This window comes from Herpailurus yagouaroundi, unplaced genomic scaffold, assembly GCF_014898765.1.
Source record: "Herpailurus yagouaroundi ecotype Mexico unplaced genomic scaffold, PumYag 141, whole genome shotgun sequence".
Classification (NCBI taxonomy): Eukaryota; Metazoa; Chordata; class Mammalia; order Carnivora; family Felidae; genus Herpailurus; species Herpailurus yagouaroundi.
This window is the reverse complement of record NW_024412396.1, coordinates 62,731,626-62,754,478: the sequence shown is the minus strand read 5'-3', so window position 1 is coordinate 62,754,478 and position 22,853 is coordinate 62,731,626. Positions and strand designations below refer to the sequence as shown.

The 22,853-nt window shown below is 41.5% G+C and overlaps 1 protein-coding gene across 8 annotated transcripts in view; it reads right to left on the bottom strand.

The window, feature by feature from the left end:
• TDP1 (tyrosyl-DNA phosphodiesterase 1) overlaps window positions 1-22,853 on the bottom strand; it is a 91,766-nt gene that overhangs the window by 27,492 nt on the left and 41,421 nt on the right. The window contains exon 14 of one of the 8 annotated variants that reach the window (XM_040477984.1): window positions 7,579-8,037. The exons of the other annotated variants lie outside the window; for them this stretch is intronic. Coding sequence (XP_040333918.1) covers window positions 8,013-8,037 — 25 coding nt within the window. The 3' untranslated portion in view covers window positions 7,579-8,012. Of the gene's footprint in view, window positions 1-7,578; window positions 8,038-22,853 lie in introns of those variants that run through there. 8 annotated transcript variants of the gene reach the window in all.

Below are 22,853 nucleotides of genomic sequence, written 5' to 3'. Positions count from 1 at the left end.
GCTCTCTCCCACTCTAACCTCATTTTTTTTTTCCCCTTCCCCTCCCCCATGGGTTTCTGTTAAGTTTCTCAGGATCCACATAAAAGTGAAAACATATGGTATCTGTCTTTCTCTGTATGGCTTATTTCACTTAGCATCACACTCTCCAGTTCCATCCATGTTGCTACAAAGGGCCATATTTCATTCTTTCTCATTGCCATGTAGTACTCCATTGTGTATATAAACCACAATTTCTTTATCCATTCATCAGTTGATGGACATTTAGGCTTCTTCCACAATTTGGCTATTGTTGAGAGTGCTGCTATAAACATTGGGGCACAAGTGCCCCTATGCATCAGTACTCCTGTATCCTGCTGTATTACTGCTGGGTCATAGGGTAGGTCTATTTTTAATTTTTTGAGGAACCTCCACAGTATTTTCCAGAGTGGCTGCACCAGTTTGCATTCCCACCAACAGTGCAAGAGGGTTCCCATTTCTCCACATCCTCTCCAGTATCTGTAGTCTCCTGATTTGTTCATTTTGGCCACTCTGACTGGCGTGAGGTGATATCTGAGTATAGTTTTGATTTGTATTTCCCTGATGAGGAGTGATGTTGAGCATCTTTTCATGTGCCTGTTGGCCATCCGGATGTCTTCTTTAGAGAAGTGTCTATTCATGTTTTCTGCCCATTTCTTCACTGGATTGTTTTTCGGGTGTGGAGTTTGGTGAGCTCTTTATAGATTTTGGATACTAGCCCTTTGTCTGATATGTCATTTGCAAATATCTTTTCCCATTCCATTGGTTGCCTTTTAGTTTTGTTGATTGCTTCCTTTGCTGTGCAGAAGCTTTTTATCTTCATGAGGTCCCAACAGTTCATTTTTGCTTTTAATTCCCTTGCCTTTGGGGATGTGTCAAGTAAGAAATTGCTACAGCTGAGGTCAGAGAGGTCTTTTCCTGCTTTCTCCTCTAAGGTTTTGATGGTTTCCTGTCTCACATCCAGGCCCTTTATCCATTTTGAGTTTATTTTTGTGAATGGTGTAAGAAAGTGGTCTAGTTTCATTCTTCTGTATGTTGCTGTCCAGTTCTCCCAGCACCATTTGTTAAAGAGACTGTTTTTTTTCCATTGGATATTCTTTCCTGCTTTGTCAAAGATGAGTTGGCCATACTTTTGTGGGTCTAGTTCTGGGGTTTGTATTCTATTCCATTGGTCTATGTGTCTGTTTTTTGTGCCAATACCATGCTGTCTTGATGATTATAGCTTTGTAGTAAAGGCTAAAGTCTGGGATTGTGATGCCTCCTGCTTTGGTCTTCTTCAAAATTACTTTGGCTATTCGGGGCCTTTTGTGGTTCCATATGAATTTTAGGATTGTTTGTTCTAGCTTCAAGAAGAATGCTGGTGCAATTTTGATTGGGATTGCATTGAATGTGTAGATAGCTTTGAGTAGTATTGACATTTTAACAATATTTATTCTTCCAACCCATGAGCACAGAATGTTTTTCCATTTCTTTATATCTTCTTCAATTTCCTTCATAAGCTTTCCATACTTTTCAGCATACAGATCTTGGACATCTTTGGTTAGATTTATTCCTAGGTATTTTATGCTTCTTGGTGCAATTGTGAATGGGATCAGTTTCTTTATTTGTCTTTCTGTTCCTTCATTATTCGTGTATAAGTATGCAACTGATTTCTGTACATTGATTTTGTATCCTGCGACTTCGCTGAATTCATGTATCAGTTCTAGCAGACTTTTGGTGGAGTCTATCGGGTTCTCCATGTATATTATCATGTCATCTGCAAAAAGGGAAAGCTTGACTTCATCTTTGCCAATTTTGATGCCTTTGATTTCCTTTTGTTCTCTGATGGCTGACGTTAGCACTTCCAACACTATGTTAAACAACAACGGTGAGAGTGGGCATCCCTGTCGTGTTCCTGATCTCAGGGGGAAAGCTCTCAGTTTTTCCCCATTGAGGATGATATTAGCTGTGGCTCATAGATGGCTTTTATGATGTTTAAGTATGTTCCTTCTATCCTGACTTTCTCGAGGGTTTTTATTAAGAAATGATGCTGAATTTTGTCAAATGCTTTTTCTGCATCCATTGACAGGATCATATGGTTCTTATCTTTTCTTTATTAATGTGATGTATCATGTTGATTGATTTGTGAATGTTGAACCAGCCCTGCATCCCAGGAATGATTCCCACTTGATCATGGTGAATAATTCTTTTTATAAGCTGTTGAATTCGATTTGCTAGTATCTTATTGAGAATTTTTGCATCCATATTCATCAGGGATATTGGCCTGTAGTTCTTTTTACTGAGTCTCTGTCTCAGTAAAAATTTGTTTAGGAATCAAAGTAATACTGGCTTCATAGAATGAGTCTGGAAGTTTTCCTCCCCTTTCTATTTTTTGGAATAGCTTGAGAAGGATAGGTTTTATCTCTGCTTTAAATGTCTGGTAGAATTCCCCAGGGAAGCCATCTGGTCCTGGACTCTTATTTGTTGGGAGATTTTTGGTAACTGATTCAATTTCTTCGCTGGTTATGGGTCTGTTCAAGCTTTCTATTTACTCTTGATTGAGTTTTGGAAGTGTGTGGGTGTTTAGGAATTTGTCCATTTCTTCCAGATTGTCCAGTTTCTTGGCATATAATTTTTCATAGTATTCCCTGATAACTGCTTGTATCTCTAATGGATTGGTTGTAATAATTCCATTTTCATTCATGATTTTATCTATTTGGGTCATCTCCCTTTTCTTTTTGAGAAGCCTGGCTAGAGGTTTATCAATTTTGTTTATTTTTTCAAAAAACCAACTCTTGGTTTCATTGATCTGCTCTACAGTTTTTTTAAATGATTTTTTTTTCAACGTTTATTTATTTTTGGGACAGAGAGAGACAGAGCATGAACGGGGGAGGGGCAGAGAGAGAGGGAGACACAGAATCGGAAACAGGCTCCAGGCTCTGAGCCATCAGCCCAGAGCCTGACGCGGGGCTCGAACTCACGGACCGTGAGATCGTGACCTGGCTGAAGTCGGATGCTTAACCGACTGCGCCACCCAGGCGCCCCTCTACAGTTTTTTTTAGATTCTATATTGTTTATTTCTGCTCTGATCTTTATTATTTCTCTTCTTCTGCTGGGTTTAGGGTGTCTTTGCTGCTCTGCTTCTATTTCCTTTAGGTGTGCTGTTAGATTTTGTATTTGGGATTTTTCTTGTTTCTGGAGATAGGCCTGGATTGCAATGTATTTTCCTCTCAGGACTGCCATCGCTGCATCCCAAAGCATTTGGATTGTTGTATTTTCATTTTCATTTGTTTCCATATACTTTTTAATTTCTTCTCTAATTGCCTGGTTGACCCATTCATTCTTTAGTAGGGTGTTCTTTAACCTCCATGCTTTTGGAGGTTTCCAGACGTTTTCCTGTGGTTGATTTCAAGTTTCATAGCATTGTGGTCCGAAAGTATGCATGGTATGATCTGAATTCTTGTATACTTATGAACGGCTGTTTTGTGACCCAGTATGTGATCTATCTTGGAGAATGTTCCATGTGCACTCAAGAAGAAAGTATATTCTGTTGCTTTGGCATGCAGAGTTCTAACTATATCTGTCAAGTCCATCTGATCCAATGTATCATTCAGGGCCCTTGTTTCTTTATTGACCATGTGTCTATATTATCTATCCATTGTTGTAAGTTGGGTATTAAAGTCCCCTGTAATTACCACATTCTTGTCAATAAGATTGCTTATGTTTGTGAGTAATTGTTTTATATATTTGGGGGCTCCTGTATTCGGCGCATAGACATTTATAATTGTTAGTTCTAGATGGATAGATCCCATAATTATTATATAATGCCCTTCTTTATCTCTTGTTACAGCCTTTAATTTAAAGTCTAGTTTGTCTGATATAAGTATGGCTACTCCAGCTTTCTTTTGGCTTCCAGTAGCATGATAAATAGTTCTCCATCCCCTCACTTTCAATCTGAAGGTGTCCTCAGGTCTAAAATGAGTCTCTTGTAGACAGCAAACTGATGGGTCTTGTTTTTTTATCCATTCTGATACCCTATGTCTTTTGGTTGGCGCATTTAGTCCACTTACACTCAGTGTTATTACAGAAAGATATGGGTTTAGAGTCATTGTGGTGTCTGTAGGTTTCATGCTTGTAGCAATGTCTCTGGTACTTTGTCTCATAGGATCCCCCTTAGGATCTCTTGTAGGGCTGGTTTAGTGGTGACAAATTCCTTCAGTTTTTGTTCGTTTGGGAAGACCTTTATCTCTCCTTCTATTCTAAATGACAGACTTGCTGGATAATGGATTCTCAGCTGCATATTTTTTCTGTTCGTCACATTGAAGATTTCCTGCCATTCCTTTCTGGCCTGCCAAGTTTCAGTAGAGAGATCAGTCACGAGTCTTATAGGTCTCCCTTTATATTAGGGCACGTTTATCCCTTGCTGCTTTCAGAATTTTCTCTTTATCCTTGTATTTTGCCAGTTTCACTATGATAAGTCATGGAGAAGATCGATTCAAGTTACGTCTGAAAGGAGTTCTCTGTGCCTCTTGGATTTCAATGCCTTTTTCCTTCCCCAGATCAGGGAAGTTCTCAGCTATTATTTCTTCAAGTACACCTTCAGCACCTTTCCCTCTCTCTTCCTCCTCTGGAATACCAATTATGCGTAGATTATTTCTCTTTAGTGCATCACTTAGTTCTTTAATTTTCCCCTCATACTCCTGGATTTTTTTTAATCTCTCTTTTTCTCAGCTTTTTCCATAATTTTATCTTCTAGTTCACCTATTCTCTCCTCTGCCTCTTCAATCCAAGCTGTAGTCGTCTCCATTTTACTTTGCAGCTTGTTAATAGCATTTTTTAGCTCCTCCTGGCTGTTCCTTAGTCCCTTGATCTCTGTAGCAATAGATTCTCTGCTGTCCTTTATACTGTTTTCAAGCCCAGGGATTAATTTTATGACTATTATTCTAAATTCACTTTCTGTTATATTATTTAAATCATCTTTGATCAGTTCATCAGCTGTCGTTATTTCCTGGAGGTTTTTTTTAGGGGAATTCTTCCGTTTCGTCATTTTGGATAGTCCCTGGAGTGGTGCGGAACTGCAGGGCACTTCCCCTGTGCTGTCTTGAATAACTTGCGTTGGTGGGTGGGGCTGCAGTCAGACCTGTCTGCCCCCAGCCCACCGCTGGGGCCACAGTCAGACTGGTGTGTGCCCTCTCTTCCCCTCTCCTAGGGACAGGATTCACTGTGGGGTGGCCTGGCCCGTCTGGGCTACTTGCACACTGCCAGGCTTGTGGTGCTGGGGATTTGGCGTATTAGCTGGGGTGGATTGGCAAGGTGCACAGGGGCGGGAGGGGAAGGCTCAGCTCGCTTTTCCTTTGGAGATCCGCTTCGGGAGGGGCCCTGCGGCACTGGGAGGGAGTCAGACCCGCCAGAGGGATGGATCTGCAGAAGCACAGCGTTGGGTGTTTGCGCGGTGCAAGCAAGTTCCGTGAGGGGAACCGGTTCCCTTTGGGATTTTGGCTGGGGGATGGGCGAGGGAGATGGTGCTGGCGAGCGCCTTTGTTCCCCGCCAAGCTGAGCTCTGTCGGCCGAGGCTCAACAACTCTCCCTCCCATTGTCCTCCAGCCCTCCCGCTCTCTGAGTAGAGCTGTTTACTTATAACCTTCCAGATGTTAAGTCCCACTTGCTGTCCGAACATACTCCGTCCGGCCCCTCAGCTTTTGCCAGCCAGACTCGGGGGCTCTGCTTGGCCAGTGGGCCGCCCCTCCGCCTCGGCTCCCTCCCACCAGTCCGTGGAGTGCGCACCGCCTCACCGCCCTTCCTACCCTCTTCCGTGGGCCTCTCGTCTGCGCTTGGCTCCGGAGACTCCGTTCTGCTAGTCTTCTGGAGGTTTTCTGGGTTATTTAGGCAAGTGTGGGTGGAATCTAAGTGATCTGCAGGACGCGGTGAGCCCAGCGTCCTCCTACTCCGCCATCTTCCCAGACGCCTCTCTAAATTCTTTCAACAGTGTTTTATGTAGTTTTCAGTGTAGATGTCTTCCACAGCTTTTGTTAATTTTTAGCTATTTGATGCTTTTGATGGTTTTTAACTCCTTATTTACAACCTACAAATAAAGATAGTTCTACTTCCTTTATGATCTTTGTGCCTTCAAATATCTCATCTTATTATACTAGCCATATTACAAAAAAAATTTCATTTAGTCTTCAATCTATTATACCCATTCATAAAGCTTCTCCCCATACTACTATACTGCAATCATTCAAAGTCACAGAAATCCTCCACATTAATCAAATCCAATGGAAATTTCTTTTACCTCATCTTATTCGATCTCTTAGCAGCATGAAACTTGCATACCCCATCCAGAATCCTCCCTTAAAAAGGAAGCATTTTTCCTTGAGTTTCCAAAGGTAAACTGTGGTTTTCTACTTCAATCTAATCTCTCTGGTCACTTCTACCTGATCTCTAAATACTGGAGTGCCAGGAATGTGTCTTACCCCATGTCAAAATACTAAAAAACATTGGTTCCGGGCTCTTGAAAAGATGGGCAGAGACAGACCACAGAAGATTCTTAAAGTCTCAATGAAGAGACACTTAAAACCCCAAGTTTCACAACAACAAGAAAATAATCTCAATTTATCATGAGCAAAAGCCAATAGAAAATAGTATTAGATTTCCAAGAGCTTCAGGTAATTGGTTAGATGGAAATTTAAAGTTAAATGTATTTAAAATGATTTGAGTAAAATAAAAAATGATACAAAAATGCAAATGTGACAACAGCAGTTAATACCCAGCACATACTACATACCACCGTTTCATCTGTTTTTTATCTTTCAATTTATTAATTCTCATTCCAAACTATTAGATGTCTATACTTATAGTATATCTATAATATTATCCTAATTTAACTGAGGAGAAAAATCAAAGTTAAATAATTTGCCCATGGATTCACAGGTAGTAGGTGATGAAGCACGAATGTGAACCCTGCAGCCTGACTCTAAGTTATAAACCACAAAGCACACTGTATTTTTACAAAGTCCCAAAGTGAAAAAGATAGCCACTGAAATCAGAAACTCAATTGATACATAAAATAACACACTAGTTGCAGCTACAAACAAAATTAATGGACTAGAAGAGAGATCTTAAAGATGTTATGTAGATAGCAACCCAGAGGCAAAGCACTGAAAAATAAATTGCTAAAGATTGGAAAGGTTTAACATGCATTTAGTAAGAGTTGCAAAAGTAAAAAAAGGTAAGTTATGCTCCGAGTAATCTTGGAGAAGTATTGAAAAACCAGATTTTTAGACTAAAGTACAACCAACGCTGCTGAGACTATGTAAAAAGAAAACCCCATCTATTGATCTGTTGTAGTAAAATACAGAACCCCAAAGATAAAGAAAAATCTTAAAGTAGGCAAAGGCAAAAGACAGATGTCCCATAAAGGAATAGTAATTCCATAGTAATTTCTCAACAGCAACAAATGAATTCAAAGCCAAAGAAAAAGAAAGTGGGAGAATATAACGGTCAACTTAGCATTTTAAATCCAGTTAAATTATCAAAGATGAGGGCAAAAATAAAGGTAGTTTTACAAAAACAACTCAGAGCTTATTACCAGTGGAAAGATTTTAATGAACTTCAGGATATAGTTCAGGAAAGAAAACTAGATTCAGAGGGGCTAGAGGGGAGGGGTGTCAAGGGCTGGGTAAAATAGGTGAGAAGATTAAGAGTACAAACTTCTAGTTATAAGTAAGTCATGGGGATGCAAAGTACAGCATAAGGAATATAATCAATAGTATTTAATAACTTTGGTAACAGATGGTAACTACACTGATGGTAAGCATCTTGCAATGTATATAACTGGTGAATCACTGAGTTTGTCCACCTGAAAATATTGTATTTCAACTACACTTCAATAAAAAAAAAAATTTCTTGCGAATTCCGGGTGTGATGAAATAACTTGATTTAAAAATTGGCAAAGGATCTGAACAGATGCCTCGCTAAGAGATATACAGACGGCAAGTAAGCTTAAAAGATGGTCCACATCATTTGTCATTAGGAAACTGCAACCTAAAAGTAAATACCAATACACACCTGTTAGAATGGCCTAAAATCAAAAAACACACTGACAACAAATATTGGCAACAAGAACTATCATGTTTTGCCAGTGACTATGCACACTGATAGAGCCATTTTGGAAGACAGTTTAGCCGTTTCTTCCAATTAAACATAGTTGCACCATACAACCCGGCAATCCTGCTCCTTAATATTTACTTAAAGGAGTTGAAAGCTTATGTCCACACAAAACCTGCACATGGGTGTTTATAGTAGCTTTAGTCTTAATTGCCACAACTTGGAAGCCACCAAGATGTCCTTCAGCAGGAATGGACAGCAAGTTGTGATACATATCCAGATAATGGACTCTTATACAGCACTAAAAAGAAATTAGCTATCAAAGTCATGAAGGAACCTTAAATGCATATTGTTAAGTGAAAGGAAGCAATCTGAAAAGACTATATCCTGTGTGATTCCAACATTAGATGGCATTCTAGAAAAGGCAAACTACACAGAGTGAAAAGATCAGCAGTTGCCAGAGCATGAGGCAACAGAGTAAGTAGTTAGGGAGAGATGAATAGGTGAGGTGCAGAGGAATTTTGGACAGTGGACTAGCCCACTATAATGTAATGGTGGATACCTCTCCTCACACTTTTGTTAACCTCCACAGAATGTACAGCACCAAGAATGAACCCTAATGTAAACTCTGGAATTTAGTTAATAATGATGTGTCAATAGTGGCTCATCAACTGTAACAAAGGTCTCACACCAATCCAACTGTGTTAACAATGGAGGAAAGGGAGATGATAAAGGGTACTTTCTGCTCAATTTTTCATTAAACTACTTAAAAAAGATAGTCTGTTAATTCTGAAAAGCAACGAACTATTTACGTACACGAAGAGACAAGGGACTAAATTATTTGTAATTTCAATTTAATCCCAATAAAAATCTATTGCTTTACTTCCCTAGAGCAAGATGAGACTGTTGAGTTTCTACGTAAGAACAAATAGCCAGGGCAACCTATCAAAAGAGAACAGGGTACAAGAGCTGACTCTACCACACAAAACCATCGCCAAGTTTGGAGCTCAAGTGTCTGCTGTAGGTAGAACACAGCTTTTTATCTCCTCTCTGATGTACTAGGTGAACTGTCCTCATCCTTAGTCTCCTTTTCTTCTCTTTCTCCCTCTTCAAGTCTCTGTAGTCTGACTTCCACTCAGTATCTTTAATAGTGGTCTTTTCTTAGTCTTTTCTTTTCTTAGAATAGTACTCCTTATTCTTCTTCTAGACCGGCAGTTCTCACCTACGAGCAGTGTTGCTGCTAAGGGCACATTTGGCAAGGTCTGGAGCCATTTTCCGTCATCACAACTGTCGACTGCTACTAGCATCTAGTGAGTAACATCCAACAGTGCACAAAGCAACCACCGTAACAAAAGTCATCTGGCCCCAAAAGTCAACAGGGACATGACTGAGAAACTGCTTTAGACTTCTCTGCAGGATGGATAGTTTTCTCCACCTCATTTCCATCTCTCTTCCTTGGCTTTCTCTCCACTTGACTCTTCAGCTTTTTATTTGGTGCCCGTCCTACCACGAACCCTCTAAATTCATGCTCTGCTCTTGGCTCGTTCTATTGTCTTCTCTTCCTTGGGGACTTTCCTCACTCACCAACTGCAACCCATTATGTTGACAAGTATGACTTCCAGACTTCATCAGCTTTGACCTCTCATAAAATTAAACTGACATCTCCATCCGTAAGCTGCATTTCTCTACTGGGAGGTCACATCGTCACCCCGAACCCAACACTCCAAAAACAGAACCCATCAGCATCCCTTTCCCCTCTGAAAACCAGCTCCTCTCCCGCATTCCCCTCTATCCATAGTCTCATTCAGTCAGGCTCAGAAGTCTCATGCATTTCGGACTTTTCTGCTCCAGAGTAACTACGTACAGCAAGTCACCAAGCTATTTCACTCTTGTAACATCCTCTATGTCCAGTGATCTTAGTCCTGCCCCTTTCACCCTAGAGTCCGGATCCAGATGGATTGCCTGCTCCCTGGTTTCTCATTCTACACCTTCCTCCAGGAGCTCTCCAAGTATCGATGTGTCCTTTTTACTTAAGCATAAATATATGGCCTGGCATTTAGGGCCCTCCTCAGTCAGACCAAATTTAGGTTTTTCAATCTTATTTCCTATTATGCCTTTTCCTGACTCCCCTACTCTTAACTGAATTTAATGACTGCATCAACATCTACAAAAACATTTCCTAGTCTGTGATGCCTACCACCCTACCCACTCCTGTGGCTGAGCCCCTTCCTCCCCCACAAACCCCATCTCTTTCAAGAAGCTGTCTGTGGCTACTGAAGTCCACAGATGTCTCCCAACTGAATCCTGCAGATGTTACACAGGCAAGAAACATCCAATTAACTCAAGAAAAGAGACGACTATACAAAGGCCTAGAAGACAGAGATTATCAAGACTATTTTATTCATTATGGTCATAGAATTAAAACTTCTAAATCACAAAATAGAGAAAAAAGTCTGTTGAAAATTAAGCACAAAGGCAGAGTCGGGTAGTGGGTAAGAGGAAGGCAGGTCCATCCAGGACTCCTAAATCCTAGATTTCAGTTGCAGATAGGTCTAAAGTTTCTTCACTGGACTGCTTTACTGATCTCTTAATCCTAGCCCCAGTCCCAGGACAGAAATCTAGTAAGCTCCTATTTTATTCTGTCAAAGAAATCAAGAGGATTTTGTTCCCCTTGATATAGATATGTTCCCCAATTAAAAAAAATTGTTTTAACGTTTATTTATTGAGAGACAGAGACACACAGAGCATGAACATGGGGGGGCAGAGAAGAGGGGGAGACACAGAATCTGAAGCAGGTTCCAGGCTCTGAGCCATCAGCACAGAGCCCTGACACGGGGCTTGAACTCACAAACTGCGAGATCATGACCTGAGCCGAAGTCGGTCGCTTTACCAACTGAGCCACCCAGGTGCCCCGTTCCCCAATTTTTAACGTACATCTGAGTGACCAGGAATTTAATGGTGTGGTTAAAACTAAACCAATTCTGCACATGTCCACCCATCTTGTGAGATTAAGTACCAAGTGGGACACAAAAGGTCAACTGTCTTGGGGGTTGATATGTTGTCATATAGATACAGGGCATTAACAAAGAAACGCCCAAGGAAAAGACAAATGAAAAGTGATTATGACCCACGTTTTCCCACAGATAAGCAAGAGCAGGACACCAAAGGAGACCTGATACTTGGGTGTGGGCTTTAAAGTCACAGTCTGGGGGCGCCTGGGTGGCGCAGTCGGTTAAGCGTCCGACTTCAGCCAGGTCACGATCTCGTGGTCCGGGAGTTCGAGCCCCGTGTCAGGCTCTGGGCTGATGGCTCAGAGCCTGGAGCCTGTTTCCGATTCTGTGTCTCCCTCTCTCTCTGCCCCTCCCTCGTTCATGCTCTGTCTCTCTCTGTCGCAAAAATAAATAAACGTTGAAAAAAGAAAAAAAAAAATTAAAAAAAAAAAATAAAGTCACAGTCTGACAAGTCACCGAGTACTTTGAGAAATCTATTCGCAACCTCGTTTTGTTCCTCACACAGGCATATTACGTCCTCAAGCAAATGCTTCCACATCCATGCTGAATTCAGAAAGCTAGCTTTCATTCCACTGCATAGCTCAGCTCAGCTGTCAACTTGGTCTTTAAAAGGATCCGTCTACCCTTGATCCCACAAATGGAATTACATGGGCTTTAGAAGTCATCACATCAGTATCCAGAATAAACACTGTCAAAAAGAATCAAAAGTTGCTTTGCAAATCTAGGTCAAAATTGGTATTCGGAACATCCTATCAAAGAGTTTCAATGTGTGTTTATCACAGTAACCACTATGATAACCAAAAACTGCTTACTATTTCATTTTCTATAGACATGTTCCATTATTTTGGTCCATCTCCTATGGTGGAAAGCGAATACAAAGAATTGAAAAGAGCAACGGATTCGTAAGATTTGAGTTCTGGTTTTATCCAGTTACCCCCTTGGGGTTATGTCCTTTGGATGCCACCTTTTCATCTGTGATATGGGTTTAATGCTGTTTGTTCACTTCCCTGGTTAATAATGAGGAATGAATGAAGTAATCTAGGTGAAAGTCCTTAGTAAATTGTGAAAACACAAAGGTAAAGTTTGTAAACTATTCGTAATTAAGAAGAACTGTAAAATAGGAGACTGGGCCCAGGAGATTATTATAATGGCTTTTCAATCTTTAAAAAAAGAAAAATCTGGAGAGTCCTTTGTCCAAAGGACACATTTAATGCAGACAAAAGGCAAATGTCTCTAGGTGCACCCGGAATTACCTGCATTCCCCTCCCTCTACCCTCTGTGGTAGTGAGCTCTGAAAGGGGTTTCCAGAATCCTTAGGGCTCCAAGGAACATGGCGTGAAAATCCCTGGTTTAGTCCCATCTCTGGTTTTACTCATAGGGAAACAGCCCAGAGGGCTGAAGCAAACAACAGTGGTTGCAGACAGTAGACTGTTATAGACAGGTAACACTACAAGTCCAATGTACAGTCACTTTTTGTTCAATTACCCTAGTGGCCTTCAAAAGGTTTCTGAAGAGCAGTCTCTCCCTCATGTCCCAACAAAGTCTGTGTAGGCAGGTCCTTGCCTTTGTTTGCCCGGGTCCCACAGCAGTGCGGCCTGCTGGGAACCCTTCTCATCCTTTTCAGAGTCTCCCAGAGAACAGCACAAAGTAGTGGTGCTGCTGAGCAGATGGATGGTTTGTACTAGCACCTTCTGAGATGGCCTAAGGAGCAGCCTCCTTGGGGTCAGTGACCAGCCCCACAAAGCTTGATGGGGTCTCTCTCTTCTAGAGAGCTATGCTCACAACCCTGCAGGCAACCCAATTTCTCCTGCTCTCTCAACCTGATCCGAGTCTTTCAGAGGTTTCTGTAATTAGGTCTCTGGGTGAAGACCCCTCAGTTTTTCTTTTCCACTGGCATCTTTACCATGTTTGGAATTCCACATCAATTGCTCACATTTTTCTGCCTCTATGCTTTATTGCCTTTAACCCATCCCATAAACTAATTCCGGAAAGAGCATGACTTAGAAGAAACTAAAGATCTGGGTTCAACTTCTAGTTCAACCATTTACTAGATGAGCAGCCTCAACTCTCGTACCTGTTTCTACTTCCATAAAATAGCTAGGATAAGATCTGCTCCATTTAGATCCCAGAGCACATGACAACATTATGATGAGAACAGTGTGTCAATCATAAAGCCTTGAACGACAGGCTTTACCAGCAATATTGTCATTAACAGTGTGGGTTGTCTCACCCTTGTTCAAAAACATTCAGTGATCCTTATCCACAAAGTCTGAAGTCCTCTGCCTGTCACACAAGATCCACAAGCCTGGCCCCATCCACCATCAGGCTTCTCTCTCGTCCTTCCCACCCAAGGCTTCATGCCAACCCAGATGATCTCTACCTCCCCCAGCACATCTGGTCTCAGGACTCAAGAACAGGATTTCTTCTACCTCAAGTACCCCTTTCTGAAGCTGCATCTAGTTATTTAATGCAGGAGAGATCTCTTTCCTCTGAAAGACACCGCACCTTATTAGTAACACCCTGGATGCATTTAACCGCTACAGTGTAAGAAATTCCCAGGAACCCTTGCACGCACACACACATCACCTACCTGTCTCTCACTAGGGACTGATCAAGCTCTCAGTACCTCAGCAGATCTAGCTACTGACATACCAAGCTGAGGGACACCTACGGGCTCACAGGCCCAGCACAGTCATCAGGAAGCAGTACTGAATACGTATTTGCAAATGGCAAAAAAGAGGAGTAAAAGAGGTCAATGGTTTAACCCATCCCCCCACCCACCTCTCCTCTGGTAACCATCAGTTTGCTCTCTACAGTTAAGAACCGGTTTCTTTTAAAGGAAAAAAAAATTGTTTCTTGGTTTAAATTTATTTTGAGAGCGTGCATGCACAAGTGGGGGTGAGGCAGGAGAGGAAGAGAGAATCCCAAGCAGGCTCCATGCTGCCAGCCCAGAGCCTGACATGGGGCTCAGTCTCAGTAACTGTGACATCATGACCTGAGCCGAACCCAAGAGTTGGCTGCCTAACAGACTTAGCCACTCAGGCGCTCCTGCCTCTTTTTTTCCCCATTTGTTTGTTTTGTTTCTTACACTCTGTATGTGAGTGAAATCATATGGTATTGGTCTTTCTCTGACTTGTTTCACTTAGAATAAGTGCATTACATACAGTACGATAATATACTGTAATAAGTAACCTCCACATCTATTTTCCATCATCTTCACAACATTCCCCAAATGAGATAAAACCCAGTTTAGAAAATTCACTAGCTCCATCCATTCGCTGGGGAGTGCACTTGTGATGAGCACTAGGTGTTCTATGGAAGTGTTGAATCACTATATTATACACCTGAAACTAACATTACACTGTATGTTCACTGGAATTTGAATAAAAACTTAAAGACATGACACAGAAACGGTGGAGACCACATACACACAGATTTAGCAGACAGCCATCTATAACCTGTAAGTCAGGAGAAACCAATCCTGACACCCTGATTTCAAACTTCTACCCTCCATAAGTGTGAAAAAATAAATGTTGTTTACACACATACATACACATACACACACACACAGTGAATCGTAACAGGAACAGAAACATCCCAAAGGCAGACGCCGTGGGTGGCATTAACGACTATGCAACATGGCTGAGTTTGGTATAAACAGATTAGATGAGAAGTTAGAGGATTAGGTACTCAAGACATCTGTCAGCTGCCTGGAGGTTGACCAGTAAATGGGAATTGGATGGCCAGTTTGAAGGAGTGTTTTCAAAAAGCACTGAAGCTTTAGCTGCTATCCGCCACCAAAGCCTGGCACAAAATGAAGGCTCAGTGAGCACTTGGTCAACGAACTAAGAGGCAGGACACACAGAGGCTGAGAAAAAGCAACCAGGCACTCACTGCCAGCCCACAGTTCTCTGCACTCACTCAGCAAGGGCCACAAATGATTGCTATGGCAGAAACTAAAACCTTTACAGGTTGGGAAAGCTGTGGCAAAGCAATGGGTAGGAAGGTCCAGCATTCTGAAGGGCAGGGTAAGAGAAGTCAGGGCAAGACCTGGTACAACAGCACTAAAAGATGTCAGCAGGGAAGAGGGAAGGCTTGGCAGGTACTTAAAGAAAAGGGGGCTGCAGTCCGTTTCTAAGCTGTGTGTTCTCCCCACCATCTTAGCCAGCAGCGCTGATCCCAAAGCAGAAGGACAACAGAACTACACAAACCAGAATACGAGTTCCTTGTGGGCAGGGATCATGCCTGGCTCGCTATCCATAACCAAAGCCTAGCGCAGTGCCTCGGACACAGACAAGAAATTGTCCCGCTAGACTATCTGGGTTTGAATCCTATTCTACCACCTTACCAACTGGGACACTTCAGACATGTTATTCAAACTCTTCAGGCTTTAGTTTTCACGCCTCTAAAACGGGAACGTTACTATTATCTAGCTAATTGAGAGGATTAGAGGAGTTAGAATAAAAAAGTACTTGGTGAACACAGCACAAGGTCTAAACTTGAACTGTTGTACACCTGAAACTAACTTAACAATCTAAAACAAGAACAAAACTGAAACAAAAACCACTTGGTCGGCTTATAGTAAGCACCAAACAAGTATCTGGTATTACTTATAATGGGTTTCCTTTGGGGGCTAGAACCCGGTGAAGGACGCCCAGATAGAACGTCCTCCTCTCAAGCCACAGGGATACTTCGTGACTAGCAGTGCCCTTGTACCTGGATCTAAAGGTCCTAGGTCGGGGGGGTCTCACACTTTTTCCTCCTCAGGGATAATGCTCCATCAGACATGCTTCCGTTAGCATGAAAAGGGGCATGCTCTGTCTTTGGTTTACTTGTACCATAATCCAAGAAAGTTAAGGGTGGGGATATGACCTCAAATCATCATTAACGCGTAAAGGAAGTCAGCCACAGGCTTTCACACTGATACCATTATTTTTAATAAAGGACATGAGGCATAGCAACTAACCCCAATATCTTGGAGCCACAGTGCCAGGCAACCAAGTCGACCCAATGACATCTGCAGAGATTTTTTTGTGTGTGACCCAATTTGATTCTCACTGGAAAAAAAAAATAATCAAAGGAAGAAAAAAGACTGTTCCAGATCCAAAGGAATAGACGTTAGAGAAGTACGGCAATGCCGAAAATCAGAGCAGGGTACAATGTCTTATGTTTCCTCAAAAAGTCACGGTGGTTTTATAGTTAAGCACTTGTCTCATTTCCCCCCAGAGTGGCAGCACCAACATTTCTGCTTATCCCCAACCATCCCGCAATGCCTGTCGGTTGCTAGGCAACCGTAACTGCGATTGCTTTCTGCCCACCCACAATGCACAGCTTTCATAATTGTTCTCGTCGGGTTTGCCAATTACTCCTAGGAACTATCTTTTTAGCCAAGGCTGCTTCTCAAGTTCGTCTTCTTGCCTGCTTGGTCCTATGGTAAAATTTTAACACTGATTTGTCATCATGTCTCAGTAATTTCAAGAACAGGCTGCCCAAACATGGGATGATTTCATGGTAGGATCAAAAACTATAAATAGCTTGACATAAAAGCAACCAGACAAAAGAGAAAATTGCCAGCCAACATAACATTTTAATATGTTCAAGCTAAAGTGCTAGTTTTAAGGTTATTTGAATAATATACTTCTGGCTGAACGTACTGGTTTTGATTTCATAGAATAATTTTCAACAATTTGTAAATTAATCACATATTCAACTTAGAAAAGGCTCTAACTATGGACAAGTTTTTAAATCACATATCCTTCCACACATATCCTTTCAAACAGAAAAGCTGCTTTCTTTTCAAAAAAAAATTTTTTTTAAGTTTATTTATTTATTTATTTTGAGAAAGAGACAGTTTGGGCAGGGAAGGGACAGAGAGAAAGAATCCCAAAAGCAGGCTCCACACTGCCAGTGCAGAGCCGATGGGCTTGTACTCACATTGAGATCATGACCTGAGCCAAAAATCGAGTTGAACACTTAACTAAGACACCCAGGTGTCCCTTACATGGTTTTCTTGAATCCTTAGGGAACTTATGAACAACGACCTAACACAGAGTTGTTAACACAGGCCCTAAAAACCAAGCAGTTACATACAGTATAATCATATAGAATAACAGGAAACCTCCACATCTATCTTCCATCATCATCTTTGCAACATTCCTGAAGTGAGAGAAAACCCAGGTTATAAATGGCATTCCCCAAATTTAAGTGGCAAGGCTAGTAAGTGGCAGTCCCAAATAGGAATGCGGATCTTTAGATTCCATCTCGGTATTGTTTCCTCAAGAGTAGGTTGGCTGTCTGGGTAACATCAGCCATCCTCTGAGGTACCTAGGTTTGACGGTTCATGGGGTTAAAAGCTATTAAATCCAAGACACTAATAGTGATTTGAGGCTGAGGAGCAGGACGGCTGGGGAACAGGAGTGGGAAGACAAACTTTTTCCACCTGCCCTTTTCTCGTTATGTGCATATATACACCTATGTGAACAACATTTTGTGAAGGGCTCTCATTCAAGTACATATAGGTCACTAACAATACGCTGTGCACAGTGTTAGATGCTGAGGATGTGAAGGTAAAACCTGGCAGCTGTCTTCAAACAGTTCATAATATATCAAGGCAAAGGAACCCACAAAGAACCAAGAAGGAATACGTAAAAAAGACCAAGCAAAAAGTGCTACAGGGGCATCCAGATGGTTCAGGCGGTTCGGTGTCTGACTCTTGATTTTGGCTGAGATCATGATCTCACAGTTCATGAGTTTGAGCCCCACATCAGGCTCCACGCTGACAGTGCAGAGCCTGCTTGGGATTTTCTCTGCCCCTCCGGTGCTCATGCTCGTGCTCTCTCAAGAGAAATTAAAAAAAAAAAAAAAGTGCTATAAAAACACAATAGAAAACAATGAATTATGTCTGCTGATCTAGAAAAATTTTCAAAGGGGAACACCTGAAATAGACCTTAAGGATAAGCACAACCATTCTAGATAGTACAAAAAGAAAAACTTAGAACCTGAGAATCAGTGAGCAAATGAATAGCAGTTTGATTATAGGGATTACCACCCTCTCAAAAACTTCTGGGTCACTATAGACCAGGCACTGTATGAAAACATAAGACAATACACAAAATTACCAATAGGATGAGTTTTTTTTAACTGGACAAGTATAGATAAGAACTACAAACTCACTTTCTTTTAGAGTAGGACAAAAACTTTTCAAGTATCCAGTTCAATCAAATAGAAACTTCATTAAAAATGGTTTCAGTGCAGGGGTGCCTGGGTGGCGCAGTCGGTTAAGCGTCCGACTTCAGCCAGGTCATGATCTCGCGGTCCGTGAGTTCGAGCCCCGCGTCGGGCTCTGGGCTGATGGCTCAGAGCCTGGAGCCTGTTTCCGATTCTGTGTCTCCCTCTCTCTCTCTGCCCCTCCCCCGTTCATGCTCTGTCTCTCTCTGTCCCAAAAATAAATAAACGTTGAAAAAAAAAATGGTTTCAGTGCAGATATTAGAATTCTCAGTGGCAACCATATACTAAAACCTAACCCAGGATCTATGCAAAAGGCTATCAGTGAGAACACATAATCAAAGAGAGGCTATTAAAACTTTGAGATTCACGTATATTTAAAAGAATAAATGGAAGCCGAAAGCCACAGTAAGGCTAGCCAAGCGTTTTTATGATTTCAATACCGGATTTTCAGTAGACACCGTTTCTGTGAAATGTCATCTGAGTAAAACCAAGTCCCCATGACCAAGAAACCTCTACTTACAAAATGTGTGGAGAAATGACAGGTAATGGGATATGATGAATACACTATATGCAATGAGTGAAGTTCACTCATAAGGTAGTAAGGTTTTGTTTTTTTGTTTTTTTTTCCTTTAGACTAGGAAATTAGATCTTTTGGGATTCTACTGATCTTTCATAAGACATACTTTGAACAATTCTACATAGCCAAGTCAATGTAGTTCTCTAAAGCAATTATGCTGCAGGGTTACTCCCTCACTCTAATAAAGCAGTCTCTTTTGGCTCCAAATAATTATAGAATTTCATTTTTCAAATAGTCTTTGGATGCTGAGGTTCAGTCTTTTGAGTATGTTCAATGGTAGTTTTGCCTATGAGAAAGAAACCTCAATTTTGAGAACAGTAAGAAATTATTGCAAGTCAAGGCTGGGGAATAGTACAGAGAGATTCACCTGGGTAATAAGTACCAATGAGACCTATGGAAGGCAGGATTGGAAGATGGCCCCCAGAATTCCTGCTCTTGCTCCCGATGTCACATTTGGTATAAACCTCTCCCTTAGAGCATGAGCAAAACTGTGAATATGATGGGATTTCATTCCCGTGATCAGCTTAAGAGTAAGTTGGGTTTACCAAAAAGTTTGGGAGGACAATGGGTGAGCCTGACTTTATCAGATAAAGCCTTGAGAGAGGAAGAAGGTCCTTCCTAAGGACTGAGATTCTCCTACTGGCTTCAGAGAAGCAAACAGCTGTACTGCGACCTGTCGATTGCAGACAGCAATGGCATAGGCACCAGAGGAAGCACTCTGGAGCCAAGAATGCCCCCTGGACTGTCACCAGGAAAGCAGGACCCTCAGAATTCTGCCAAGAACCTATAAGCTTGGAAGAGGATGCCAGGCCGTCAAGGAGATCATAACCTGGTTCACACCTTGATCCAGTGCAGAGATTGTGTCCAGACTCCTGACCCATAGGAACTGCAGGATAATAAAGTTTGTTGGTAGCTCATTAGACATCAACAGAAATTATGAAATACGAGGCCAAAAACAATGTGCCTTAAATTCACTTTGAAGGAAATTCTCAAGACTGCCAGGAAAATCTGAACAATGACAGTAGTTTTGGTAAAAGTACTTAGGGTCAATGGGTGACCACCTTGAAAGGCAATACTTTGATGTATGAATCTCGATTAAGAAAAATTTTCATTATCATGTCAGAGTCAAGATTCATATTGGTTATCATCCATCTTTATTACTTTTTTTTCGGGTGAACTTGTTTTAATTTTGTGGCACTTAAGAAGGAATTATTCATCCCAAATATGAACATTAATATGGACTGATAATACATCAAAGCAGAAAAATGGCAAAAAAAATTTAGATTTATGTAGCTTTTGATGTATTTATCTTTTGCTAAAATCCAATTCATAAAACATAATCCATCTGCCACTTTGTTGATGGACTGTTAGATTTGCTAGACATTATCACTTCATTTGGACAAGAACCCACGGTTGTCTGTATAACTATGTCTCATCTCTCTCAAGTAGGAAAATGTATTAAATGAAAGGGAAGCAGCACTCATAGATCAGTTATTCATCAAGTTCTGAGTTTATTTTCAAAGACAATACCATCCACCGGAGAGAATCTAGGGAATATTTACAAATACAGAAGGTTTTTTTTTTTTTTTGCTTTCACCATGATGTGCCATTTGGTATGGGAGGGCCAGATTATTAAATATCCTATAATACACACAAGTCACATGACAAAATGATCTTGACCAAAATGCCAACAGTGCCCTGTTGAGAAACCCGTTGAGTATAAGCTAAATCCAACTACATTAAAACCATGTCTTATTCCAGAAAGCCTAATGGAACAACACCTTTAACAAGATATTTTTTTGTTGTTTTTGAGAGAAAGAGAGAGAGAGAGAGAGAGAATGAGAACCCGTGCTTGTGAGGATGGGAGGGAGATCTTAAAACCCCATGTGCAACGTGGAGCCTGACACGGGGCTTGATCTCACAACTGTGACATGGTGACCTGAGCTGAAATCAAGAGCTGGACACCCAACTGACTGAGCCACCCAGGTGCCCCAAAAGATATATATTTTAAGGGGCCCTTATTTGTTTTAATCAATTCAAATTGTAAGTATATGGACATAGAACTCCCTCCATAGACCCAGGACTAAAAGTTTCAGGAAACCCAGGTGACATCAAGACAACACCAATTCTACCTCTCAAGCAGGTAAAAGGTAGTCTGGAGGCCCGGTACTGCTCTGACTTCACTTCCCACCCCATTCACTCCAGCAACACCACTTTGGTTTAACTCAAAGGCAATGACCATAGCAGTGTATAAATTCCTACCTCTACCTCTCTGCTCAGAATGCTTTCCCCCAGCTATATCCATCCACATGGCACCCTCCCTTCCTAAATATCACTGTCAGTGAGGCCTTCCCTGACCATCCTATGTAATGAGCAGACTCCCTCCTCAACCCAAGCGCTCACTACCCGACAGTACCATGTTTGGGGGTGTGCCTGGGTTCTTGGGCCCTTGTTTAACCTCCCTGTGCTTCAGTTCCCCTATCCACAGACAGGACGGATACCTACATGTAGAACTGGTGAGGATTACAGGAGATGTGGGTAGGGGAAGAAAAGTGTGTGTGTTTAAAGTAAGTCTACAACAGCGCCTGGATCTGACAGTGAGCATTAAATGTTGGCTCTGAACCTAAAAACAACCAAAGCCAACTTCGAAGTTACACTTTTATTTAACTCTTTTCCTTTAGTGGCGAAACAAAACAAAAAACCTTCTTAGCTCGTTTGCTGGCAAAAGTTGACCTAAACAGACATGAGGCTACTTGCAATGCCATCTATTAACATCCTTAGTGTTATATATACCATGTTATTGTCCTAAATTCCAAATACCAAAATATATCTAGTCCAAAGTATTGAGTAAAAGACTATGACCTGAATTATTCTACTTTGTTCTTCTCTATAGCATCTACCACCATTCGATACAGGTAATTATACTTGTTAACTTGGGGGGACTCCCAGCACAACAAAGTCAAGGGCTATTTTATATAATTCTAGCACCTGAAAGAGTGCTTGGTCCATAATAAGTGCTTAATATATACTGAGTGAAAGTTTTGTTTTTTTTGGGAAGGTTAACTTCTATGATGTCATACAGAACATGTAACATTTCTCTTAGGTAGAAGAAAGATTATTTCCGGAGAATGGTGACCAGTTGCTCTTTAACTCGGGAGGTAAAATTTGATCTGATCTGTTTGGCAGTGGAACACTGGTAAATTTGAAAAGCCCACTTGGTATGTATTTCCGGTATTTCTCTCAACTCCCAGAAATCAACCTTTTGTTACACTCTCCCCCTGAAAACGCCACAAAGGCTCGGGGTATTGATAATTAGTTCTAAAGAAAACGCCGAAATGTCCTATCTGCACACCAAGCTTCTGAGTACAGGTCCAACAGACCATTCCACATGACATTCCCACTGTAGGTCAATTTGCACTCCAAGTGAGCCATCCTCCCACTGAAACCAGTTCCATTTTCTGACTTCCCTACTGATGAATTGACCGCTTTCATCTCCCTATCACCATACTCCAAGCACAGGAATCACATGTGAAGCCTCTCCCATATTCAACTATGGGCGAAGCCTAGGCAGCTCTTTCACTGTTGCAGCCTCAGCGTTGGGCTTCAGTAGCTTCCCTGTTCACAAATCCGTACTGAGGGCCCTCATATGCCAAGTGTGGGGACAGGTCAGTCAAGACATGGACTTGAATCGAGTCTGGAGTGGAAGCCAATGATTACATAGGCAACCACACTGAAAGAGAAAGGAAACTGGCCAGCCAGGAAGCTCAAGACATTATGGAAAGCCCCGGGCTAACTAAGGAAAACAAGGGAAGTCTCAAGTCGTGTTGAACCGAGAAACGAAAGACAGTTAAGGCCTTGCTGGATGAAAGTCTATTTACTCACAATACTCAGAAAACTGTTACAGCTGCACTTAAATAACATGCACGAGTTGTTTGATA